Source organism: Dipodomys spectabilis, unplaced genomic scaffold (assembly GCF_019054845.1).
Source record: "Dipodomys spectabilis isolate Male_0828 unplaced genomic scaffold, ASM1905484v1 ptg000115l, whole genome shotgun sequence".
Lineage (NCBI taxonomy): Eukaryota > Metazoa > Chordata > Mammalia > Rodentia > Heteromyidae > Dipodomys > Dipodomys spectabilis.
In genome coordinates this window covers 7023685-7035801 of record NW_024870792.1, presented here as the reverse complement: position 1 = coordinate 7035801, position 12117 = coordinate 7023685, and the positions used below count along the sequence as shown (strand labels likewise).

General features: G+C 34.8%; 1 protein-coding gene across 9 annotated transcripts in view; it reads left to right on the top strand.

Annotated features, from left to right (window-relative positions):
• Pms1 (PMS1 homolog 1, mismatch repair system component) overlaps positions 1 to 12117 on the top strand; it is an 86167-nt gene that overhangs the window by 50409 nt on the left and 23641 nt on the right. For all 9 annotated transcript variants that reach the window (XM_042688363.1, XM_042688362.1, XM_042688365.1 and 6 more), the window contains one exon: positions 7820 to 7936. In XM_042688363.1, coding sequence (XP_042544297.1) covers positions 7820 to 7936 — 117 coding nt within the window. The remainder of the gene's footprint in view (positions 1 to 7819; positions 7937 to 12117) is intronic.

Here is a 12117-nt window from a genome sequence, read left to right as displayed (position 1 = left end):
GGGACCTATGTTTCTTTGGGCCTGGCTTACTTCACTTAATATAATTTTTTCCAAGCCTTTCCATTTCCTAACAAATGGGGAAATGTCATTCTTTCTGATGGAGGCATAGAATTCCATTGTGTATATATACCACATCTTCTTGATCCATTCATCTACTGAGGGGCATCTGGGTTGGTTCCATGTCTTAGCTATGGTAAATAATGCTGCAATAAACATAGTTGTGCTGGTAGCTTTAGTGTGGCCTTGTTTGTGATCATTTGGGTAAATGCCCAAAAGTGGGATTGCTGGGTCGTTGGGGAGCTCTATGTGGAGTCTTTTGAGGAACCTCCATACTGCTTTCCAAAGTGGTTGAACAAGTTTACATTCCCACCAACAATGAAGTAAGGTTCCTTTCTGTCCACATCCCCTCCAGCATCTGTTGTTGTTAGAGTTCTTGATTTTTGCTGTTCTAACTGGAGTGAGGTGATATCTCAATGTTGTTTTGATTTGCATTTCTTTTATGGCTAGGGATGTTGAACATTTCTTCATGTGTCTATTGGCCATCCTTCTTTCTTCTTCAGAGAAGCTTCTCTTTAAGTCTTTCGCCCACTTACTTATTGGGCAGTTGTTTCTTTGAGGATTTGTTGTTGGGTGGTTTAATTTTTTGAGTTCCAAGTATATTTTAGATATGAGACCCTTGTCCGTTGTATGGCTAGTAAAGATCTTCTCCCAGTCCGTGGGCTTTCTATTGATCTTGCTAGCTATGTCATTTGCCCTGCAGAAGCTCTGCAACCTTATACAATCCCATTTGTCCAGCCTTTCTTTGATTTGTTGTGTTTCCGGGCCTCTATTCAGAAAATTTCGGCCTGAGCCAAGGAGACCCAGGGTTTCTCCTATTCCATCCTGTAATGTTTTCAGAGTGTCTGCTTTGAGTTCAAGGTCTTTGATCCATTTGGAGTTGATTCTGGTGCAGGGTGATATATAAGGATCTAGCTTTAGTTTTCTACATGTAGTTAACCAGTTTTGCCAGCACCATTTACTGAAGAGGCTGTCTGTCTTCCATTCTATTGTTTTAGCTCCCTTATCGAAGATTAGATGGCTATAGGTCTGTAGGTTCATTTCTGGGTTTTCAATTCTATTCCATTGGTCCTGAGGTCTGTTCTTATGCCAATACCAAGCTGTTTTGATTACTATGGCTTTATAGTAGAGTTTGAAATTTGGTATTGATATTCCTCCAGCAGTGTTCTTTCCGTTGAGGAGCGTTTTTGCTATTCGGGGTCTTTTATTGTTCCATATGAATTTTTGGATTGCCTCTTCTATTTCCTTGAAGAATGAGGGTGGAATTTTGATAGGTATTGCGTTGAATTTGTAGATAGCCTTGGGAAGTATTGCCATTTTCACGATGTTAATCTTTCCAATCCAGGAGCATGGGAGGTTTTGCCATTTTTTAAGTTCTGTGTTGATTTCCTTTTTCAAGATTTTAAAGTTTTCATCATAGAGGTCCTTCACTTCTTTAGTTAAGTTAATTCCTAGGTATTTTATTTTTTGTGGGGCTATTACAAATGGAGTTGCTTTCCTAATTTCAGCCACACTTTTCTCATTGTTGGCATACAGAAAAGCCATTGATTTTTGGGGGTTAATTTTATAACCTGCTACTTTGCCAAAGTTTTGAATCAGCTTGAGTAATTTGGGAGTGGAGTCTATGGGATTCTTTAAATACAAGATCATGTCATCTGCAAAGAGGGAGAGTTTTATTTCTTCTTTCCCTATTTGGATCCCCTTTATGTCTGCATCTTGTCTTATTGCTGTAGCTAGGCATTCTAATACTAGATTGAAGAGAAGTGGAGAGAGTGGGCATCCTTGTCTTGTTCCTGAGTTAAGAGGAAATGGCTTTAGTTTTTCACCATTGAGTATAATGCTGGCTGTAGGTTTGTCATATACAGCCTTTATTGTATTGAGGAATGTTCCATGGATTCCTAATTTTTCCAAAACCTTCATCATAAAGGGGTGTTGGATCTTGTCGAATGCTTTTTCTGCGTCTATTGAGATAACCATGTGGTTCTTATTCTTGCTCCTGTTGATGTGATGAATAATATTAATTGATTTGCGTATATTGAACCAGCTTTGCATCCCTGAAATGAATCCTGTTTGATCGTGGTGTATGATTTTTTGGATGAATTGTTGAAGTCGATTGGCCAAAATTTTGTTGAGAAGTTTCGCATCAATGTTCATCAAAGAAATGGGTCTATAGTTCTCTTTCTTTGATGAGTCCCTGCCTGGTTTTGGGATGAGGGTTATGATGGCTTCATAGAATGTGTTCGGTGGTGAGCTTTCTCTTTCATGATGATGAAATTTAAAGATGAATTTTGGGGAAACATTCAACTATTGCAGTTGTACTTTAGGCCAATAATATATACTTTTTTTCATAGTAGGTGTTGTCTGTTTAGGCAGTTTTATCATTGCAATTTTTTACTTAATTGTGCATCATCTATATGCAACTTTCTTTTCCCTGTGGGTCACAGATTGCCCTTACAATTGCCCTCAATTGTAAGTAGTATATGTCAATGAAATAGGGATTGGACAAGATATATTTGGCTAGCCCCAGTCAAGCCCAGTTTGGTGTGCATGTAATGATATATTTTTGATGTGCTTTTGCACTGTCATCATACTGACCAGAGTCAGATTCTTACTTGGCACATCCAGATGCTCCAACTTTGTGTGACCTAGATAGAAAACATATGGAGGCTTGTGTGTATTTTTAGCTCTTGTTAAGCTTTCAACCTAAGGGTAAGATACACCAAAAAACTTCAGGAAGTAAAGAGATAATCTCTGTTTTAGAAAATAATGTAGATAGAATGATAAAAAAGACAAACTAAAAATGATTTTATGTAGAAAATGTAATTAAAAATTCAGCTTTTACTTATTACATTTAAATGTTTAACACTTTTATAATAGTTCCTGTTTTTAAAATAAATATTGCATAATAAGGAAAATTTTACTTATTAGCAGACCTCTTTATCCTTTGTTATAGCTTAAGTGCAGCTAGTTTAGAAGTCCTAAATGAGCCCCTTTGATCTGATGCAATAATTACCTAGTGTTAAGTCATGCTCCCATCCTACTAGTAATACTCACTTTCAAATTAAAAAAAGTTGTATTTTACAGCTTTTCTAGAACCCATTCCCTGAAGTAATATTTTTATAATTCTGTATACTGTCTTCTGCAAATGTGGAAGTGAAATAGCCATCTTGCATTAGCCAGCAACTAAGATTTATATCTGGTCTTAAAGCATCACTTTAATAAATCTTACGAAGTTTATATTAGTCTCTCAGCTTTTATAGCTATGTCTAGTGGTAGATTTTTAAAAGTTTTTAAAATGTTTTCTTGACTCTTAAATATATATGCCATTGAGGATATGGCTCATTTGCACAATGCTTGCCTAGTGTGAGGCCCTAGGTTTGATCTTTAGCACTGCCAACAAAAAGATCATGAGCGTATGTTTGTGTGTGTGTGTGTATATGTGTGCGTGTGCATGTGTGTGCATGCAAGATTATCAGAGCTAAATAGCTTTACAAAAGTACAAGTTCTGAAGGGTTATATTTTGAAATGATTCCTTATTATGAGGACTTCTTATGTAAGAATTTTATTCCCATGTAGCAATAGATTATTCAGAACGTTGAATCTATGACCTGTTACTTTGAATATTGTTCCTAAATCACAAGCTTGTAGTTGACTTAAAACATACGAGCAGAATTCATTCTGCTTCTATCTTTTTAGAGAAATGAATGAGACACTTTCTTTAAAAAACATAGTTGCCATGTGACCTAGGAATTCTCCCCCTTAGCATATGCCTAAGAGAAGTGGAAACATATCTTCACACAAAAATTTGTACATAAATGCTTATAGCAGCACCGTTTGTAATGGCCAAAACATGGGAACCACTCAAATACTAATTAACTGGCAGAATGATAATTCAATTGATTATGCATACAATGGAATATTATTCAATCATTTGAAAGGGATTAAAGTACTACTGTAATATAGTATGAGTAAACCCTGAAAACATGAAAAGTGATCACAGAAGCCTACATGCTGTATGATTCCATTTATATTAAATACAAAAATCCATCAAATACATGATGACAAAGTAGATTAGTAATTTAGGGGGATGACTATGGAGTTACTGGTAATGAATATGAGATTTTATCATACAATGATAAACTTTTCTCTAAAATGTGGTGATAGTTTTCTTACTCTGTAAATACTAAAACCCTTTAAATTATAACTTTAAAATGAGTGAATTCTACATACTGTAGACCCTGGTTATCCATAAGTATATGATTGTATAGACACCCCATTGAGAAAGAGTCTGTGACTGTTCAAAATATATAGAGTTCAGTATTCAAAATGACTAAATCTCCCTACCATACTGTAAGATAGGTTTTGGCAGGTTGTATTACAAAAATTGCTGTTGCAAGTATTAGTACTTCTCACCAAAAAGTACATCATATTTCATATTCTTTATCTTGAATACTACGGATGCTTGATTCATTTTCTTACTCTGTATAAACACAGACTTCCACTAAAGATATGCTGCTGTTAATATATTTCCAGTTTACCCTTTATCACTTAAATTAAGCATGTTATGTGTCCTTTTTGGCTTGGGAAGATTACCACAGCCTTTACCTTGATTTTTGTATATCATATTTGCTTTGAAGAAGGCATACTTTCACAGAATTAAAGACAGGAAAGCACACATGATTTAAATACAACTGATAGTAAAACAGGAAATTCTAGGAGGCTCATATCTCCAATTACTCACTAAAAAGCTTGAGGTGGAACTGAGGTTCATTCAGTAGAACACCAACATTGAGCAAAAAAGCTTAAGGACAACATTCAGGCCCTGAGTTCGTGTTTCCAGCAGTTCCCATTTTAAATAACCTACTTTATTTACCTTGGTTTGTTTAGAAATATACACATTGAACCTAAAGTCTAGTTTTCAAATTATATGTAATCTGTTTTTATGCTTTGATTTCATATACTTTGTTTTTGTCTATACAGATCACTTCCAAAACGATAGTGGAAAACTGAATCTTAGGACAGGATGATACCTGAATTGTTTTCCTAGCTCTACCATTTTGTTGTGTATTTTTAGACTAATTACTTAGTATCTATAGTTATATAAATATTAGTGAATGTAAGTTATTAGAAACTTAGAAATCCTTAGATATGGTCTGCATAATAAAAGTTGGTAAATAATAAATAATAAAAGTTGGTAACTATATTTCAGAATCATTTGATTGTAAAATGATACTAGGATAGTAGCTCTATCTTTTAGACTTTATTCTTTGATTTGAGGACTTCGATTTTACTCCTTGCCCTTCTTCTAGGGACAGTTATTTCTTTAAAGGACTATGTTAAAGCTATTTTGTTTTGTGATTAATAACCTCAAGATAAAGAGAGATAAATCTTATAGCCATAGAACTTTTTTTTAAATCAGATATTTTACTTTGGGGAAATTCCTACTTAAGGTTTAGAAATGGCTCTCTATTGATATCTCTGAGTAATGGAGAAGGAAATTTGCAAAGAATGAGAAGTTCAGAAGCAGAAAAATTGAAGCATCAATTTTTGTTTTTCTTTGATTAAATTAAATTCTTTTTTCTCCAATTTACTCATTTGTGACATGAGTTAATACTTATGTGAAATTGTGAAAACAATGTCTAGAATAGTAAGGTCTAATAAGCATTAAATTCTTCATAAATCATAGCTTCTATTATCAGTAGAACTCTGGGAATTTATGTAAAGTCTTCCTATTTTACTACATATTGAATGGTTTATCTTACTAAGTGACTGTTTGAGTAGGTTGCCATTTGAGATTCTCAAAATTCAGACATGATTTACAAATGGCTATGACCAAGAAGCAGTCAATAATTGATGTTACTTTGCCCATCCTCTTTCTTATTCCTAACATACCAATTAAGTCAACATACCAACAGAAGCCAATTACTGGTGTTAAGGATTTCCTTTGGCTGGACTCCTTTGATTCTGAGAGAGAGAGAGAGTGAGAGACAAAGAGAGACTTTTTGTGTCTGCCTTTTTAGACTTTACAAAGATAATGGATGAATTTTCCAAGAATGTGTCAATTTGGTTGGTTATCACAATCACTAAAAAACTTCATGTAGAATTGAAAGCAGTTTTTATTAGTTTGTCATCTTGATTTATTGATGACTTCTTTTATTTTGTAAATAGATTCTGTCCTGTAATTTTTTTTCAGAGCAACAGATTGTAAAAGACCAACTCAATTGGGTATTAACTAGAAATTCTTCTATTTTTTTTCTGTTTCCTACAAGAGTTATTTTGCAGCTTCTCTAGAATGTTAAGTATTGCAATTATTGCCTGTTCACCTTTCTTTGAACTCTTTCATTAAAAACTAAGTAAATAAAACCAGAGGAATTGGGTTGGGAAGGTGGCTCAGTGGTAAAGCACTTGCCTTGCATGCATAAGGCCCTGGGTTCAATTCCTCAGCACTACATAAGCAAAAAGAAAAAAGCTGGAAGTGGCACTGTGACTCAAGTGGTAGAGCGCTAGCCTTGAGCTGAAGAACTGAGGGACAGCGCCCAGGCCCAGAATTCAGGCCCCACAACCGGACCCTCCCCCCCAGAAGAATTTTCTCAATCTTCAGCCTTTGAGTCTACAAACCTATTCACTGGTGTACCCATTCTTTCCTTCCTGCTTCCTAGGTAGGTGTGTTGTATCTCTACCTCCTAGCTTTGCACTCTGGTTGCACTTCCTAGCCAGCTTCCTAAAAGCGATGTGAAGCATACTTTTTTACATCAATACCCAAATTTAGGTTACCACTTCTTTAAACCTTTGTCACCCTTCTTATTGGTAAGTATTTTACCCTACCTTACTCTCTCTAGATATGATGCAAATAAAAACGTTTAATTTATCTTTTACACACATTATCCTACTGTTCTTACTACCCCTGTGGCCACTCTTTCTGGCACCCTTCCTCTGCCTGACCCTCCAGTGTTGATACTAATACTTTCTCCATAGGCCTTTTACCCATTCTTATGAGGAATTAGAACATGTTAAGTAAACATTTCTTAAATGAATTGTTTCTACACTGATGATTTCTCAAGGGGTTTTAACTATATTTGGTTGAACTTTATTAATTGAAAAAATTGCAGCATTTCAAACCTAATCATGTAATTCACAGCCAAAGTCCAGTCTCTCTAGACGGTGATTCTCTTAATCTTCCCTGCTACATGCATGTCTTGAAAAAAAGCCAAGCTCATTATTTAGTACTTGCATATATAAAAGGTTAATTTAATTTAATTGTAAGGTCTTTGTATTGAAAGTAATTTTATAAAGGTAATTTTAAAGTACATGCTTTTCTAAAATTTTTGTTCCTGTTTGACTATAGGAATTTTGTAGTATAGTTCTTTATAGAACTATAACTGTTAAATTTCAGTTAACATGTTCATTTCAAATATACATTGAAATATATAATAGGAGAAAAAGAGAGGGAGAATTAATATTTAATGAAGCTGTGTCTACGTTAGGATTTTCATTTTCCAATAGTGCTAGCAGTAGCCATCTTTTAGATAGAGAAGCAGAAAATGGAAGTAAGGGAAGTTAAGTAGATTATACATGGCAATTTAAGTAACTTAAAATTCAAATCCAGAGTTTATTCAGACTCTATATCTCATGTTTCTCTTCTAAATTTTACTGAAAATATAAGATGAAGATGAATATAGAATATAGAAACAAATACTGTAACTTCTTCAGTTTAGTGAATCTAAATTGTGTTAAAACTTACCTTTATCATTTCTGTCCATAGGCAGTTATTTGGCAGAAAAGTAGAGTAGTGGATCACAAGATGGCCCTAATGTCAGTTCTGGGGACTTCTGTTATGGGCAACATGGAATCCTTACAGTACCACTCTGAAGAATCTCAGGTATGCAACAAAAATGTCTTCTAATAATTCTGATTTACTAATGAAGTTGTTAAAATAGTTTCCTTCTAGGATATTTGAAGGATTTGTTATTAATATTTCTACCTAAGAAGTATTCAATCAAAAAAAGAAAATTTATACGCTGATTTCCTTTCTCAGACCTGCTTTTCTTTTCACTCTTGTCTGTTGCTTTCATTTATTTATTTTTTTTTAAAAAGCTTTCAGTTTAAAATTGTGTTTTTATACTATGGAAAAGAAAAATTAAGCTGTCTTATTCATACTTTCTCTATCTTAATCCTGAACATACACTCAAATTTCTTTTTACTAATCTGTTACCTATAGATAATACTTTTTGACTATTGAACTACTTACGTGTTCTTTCCCTCTTGAATCTTGTTAGAAATACTTTTCTTGTTATCAAGGTTTTGAGACAGATGTCTCACTACTTTTGAAGCCCAAACTGACAACTCACAATTCTTGTCAGCCTCCTGAGTGCTGGGAAAAAAGGAATATCCACCAGTCTGAGCTCATCTTTGCTTAAACTTTACAGTTATTTGTTTAGGTATATGTCCTTTATTATTCATTATTGTGTTGAGCTCTTTTGTGAATGCTTTGAAAGACTCTAAAACTCATTTACTTTCTTTTTTTTTTTTCTTTTGGGTCCGGTCATGGGGCCTGAACTCTGGGCCTGGGCACTGTCCCTCAGCTCTTCAGCTCAAAGCTAGCACTCTACCACTTGAGCCACAGCGCCACTTCTGGCTTTTTTCTTTTTCTGTTTATGTGGTGCTGAGGAATCGAACCCAGGGCCTCATGCATGCAAGGCAATTGCTCTACCACTGAGCCACCTTCCCAGCCCTCATTTACTTTCTTTTAGCCTTGGGTTATCCACTTCTATCCATTATCAGTTTTCCTCTTTCCCTTTTTAATCAAACTCATTACTATTTGATTAGAGTTTCTTATTTTCTCAAATGTTTCTTCTATAAATTCTGAGAAATCTGACAGATTATAAAAAATACTTTTATTGAATTTCTACTTTGAAAGTTATGTTTAATTTCCAAGAATATTACTTTATTGTTTTGCCACTTCTTATTGCTTTATGAATAGAATATCCCTAAGTTCTTCAGCTCAAGGCGAATACCCAGTGTGTGTGTGTGTGTGTGTGTGTGTGTGTACGTGTGTGTACATGTGTGTACGTGTGTGTACATGTGTGTACTAGAACTTGAACTTAGGGCCTCACACTATTGCTTTTTTCACCTTAGGCTTGTGCCTCACCTCCATTATGTCTTTTTGCTGGTCAATTGGAGATAAGAGTGTCTTGGGTTTATCAAACCTTTGATTTATCTGCCCAGACTGGCTTTGAACCTCAGTTCCCAGATTTCAGCTTCCAGAGTAGTTAATAATTATTGGAGTAAGCCACTGATAGCCACCTTAGTTATATTTAGGAGGAAGGTTGTTGTTTTTCTTGTCTGCTCTTAAGTGTTGCATAATCAAGATCCTGGTTCTGTTCTGGCATTCTGGTACAAGTGTCTAATAAGGTGAGACTTACTTTGCATTTTATACTCTTAACACACGACTCCAGTTCTTCTCATGAAATTAATTACCTCTCTCTTATTTTGTCCTCTTCTTTCTTGTCTTTTCTTTTTTCCTTTCTAGAACAAGTTTGGATGGATGGTAATTTAATTATTCTGTATCACCATTCAGTTTCTTTAGAAATGATGCCTAATTTGTTCCTGTTTGTCTGCTAGATTTAAACCTGGAGGTTCTCAGAAGTGTTCTTATATATTGTCTTGAGATGGTAAGGGTACAGATAAATTCCCCTGAATTTCCTGTAACTTTTTGGGACTTCATAGAAAGCACTGATCAAAACTTTGGTCAGTTATCATTTTATGTGTGGTTGAGACTCAATGAGTTAGTCTTACACTGGGATTTTTTTGTTCAGTGTGTTCCAGATATATTCTTGCCCATTGACATTTTTTCCTCAGTTAGAATTCCCTAAAGGTTCCTAGTAATCACTCATACATGCAAGAATTTTTGCTTCATCATCACATGGTTATTTTTATTGGAAGAATGGGGAAATTGGAAAAACATGAGTTAGTATTTCAGTTCTATTGGCTGTTTCTCTGATAAAGTCATCATTTAACAAAATCTTCTTTTCATTTTTATACTTTGTGTCTAATCTAAACAGGTGTTACAGTTTTGTTCTACCACCTACCCATCCTCACTTCATGTTCTGTGGAATTGTATAGTTATCTTGTCCTGAAACCAGACAAGTCTTCTGTCTTCCTATCCATTGCTAAGAGCAGTCCTAACTTGTTTCCCCACTGTTAGTAGCTGTCCACTCTTTCCCTACTTCTGTTTTGCATCATATCTTTGAATTGGGAAACTGGTCTATTGGGGCTCATTTCATGGACTGAAATGACGGATCTATGAGCTATCAGAATCTAGGACATAGAGAGAGAATCTTTATGTGTGTATACCCGCACACATGCATAGATACTTGTATGTGTATCTTCCCTTTATTTGAAGGGTCTACATTTTATCTGTATGAACATTACATGGGAAGAATCTCTACGATGGCCTGGACTGAGTAACTACTACAAGCAGTTTTTGCTAAGCATTTGTCAGGATGACTTTTGTTGCCTTTATCCAATTCTTCATGCTACCTTTCTCACTTTTTATTTCCTACCACTTAAGCCATGCTCTTATCCTTGTGTTATCCTTTTTCTTTTCTTTATTGTTTTCTTTTTCTTTTCTCTTACTCTTTTATTTTTCTGGTGGTGGTGGTGGTACTGCGGTTAGAACTCAAGGCTTCATATTTGCTAGGCAGGCAACCTACCAGTTGAACCTGCCATAAGCATTTATTAGTCTGATTATTTTTGAGATAGGGCCTGCTTTTTTGTCTGGTCTGACCTGGACTTTGATCTTCTTATTTATGCTTCCCACTTAAGTAGGATTTCAGTGTGCACCACAATATCCAACTTTATTAATTGAGATAAGGTTCTAACAAGTCTTTTGCTTGGGCTTCTAACTTCAGTCCCCCAACTTTAGCTTCCCAAGAAGCTAAAATGATGGATGCATGGCACTGTGCTTAGCTATTTCTTAATATGGAAGTCTCTGAAACTATTTCCCTTGAATAGCCTTGAATCACAATCCTCCTGATCTCTCTGTGGCTAAGACTACAGGCATGAGTTGGTGCCTGGCTTCCTTCTTGACATTTGTATTCTTCTGAATATTTTTATATGTATACATTATTCTATGCTAATTTTTGAGTAAATTCCTTTTGAGTCCTGCTTGATTTTTATTCCCCAAATTGATTGTCTTCAAAATTCAATATTTTCCGTTTCTTCTAGACCTACAGACTAGTTTCAAAGCTCTTGTCATTCAGACATTTCTATTTTCCTGACAGAAAATCCGATTTTATATGCTTTGAATTTTTTTTGCAAAATATTTTGAGTACAGGGTTACGATTGTTTGTTTTGTTTGGCACATACCGACTACCCTCGCTAGCCCTAGTTTTACTGACTCCTTTTTCTGGCCATCTTGGCTGAGCCTTGTTCTTGGTTTTAGTTTTGTCCCTGTTCTTTCCTCTGGTTCTGGCAGGCAGTTCCAGTGGTCATAGTGTTTTTAAGTTGTTGCTATCCCTATTTCCAGTGGAAAGACTGATTTCAAACCACTTCCTTATATTGAATGCTTTTTTGTTTATACCACAATTTAATTTACAAGTGATTCATCCTGTTTCTGTTACCTGGAGCCATTACTTCCTCTTATGTATTTTACATTCTTTTTTAAATTTCTATATGGTTATGCCATTTGAGATTATTTTGCACATTGATTTTATCACTGTTGTATAGGCTTCAGTTAGAAGGGAGATGAGAATTTATGTATGAACTTGTTTCAGTATCTTAATGAGAGTATTTAAATTATTACTTTAGAAATGTAGTCTAAATTATTAACATAAAATGGTGAATGCTTAGAGAGATTAGCATTAGGAGACTAGTCAAGGTTTTTCAGTACAGTGACAATAGAAAAGAAATATGTTTGACAGACTGTAAATCTCAGGACTTTATTATGATAAAGAATACAGATTTCTCACTGAATAACAGAGTAGAAATATGATGAAATACTTCATAAAGTTTTTAATAAGATTTTATTTTTTATGCCAGTACTGGGGCTTGAACTCAGGG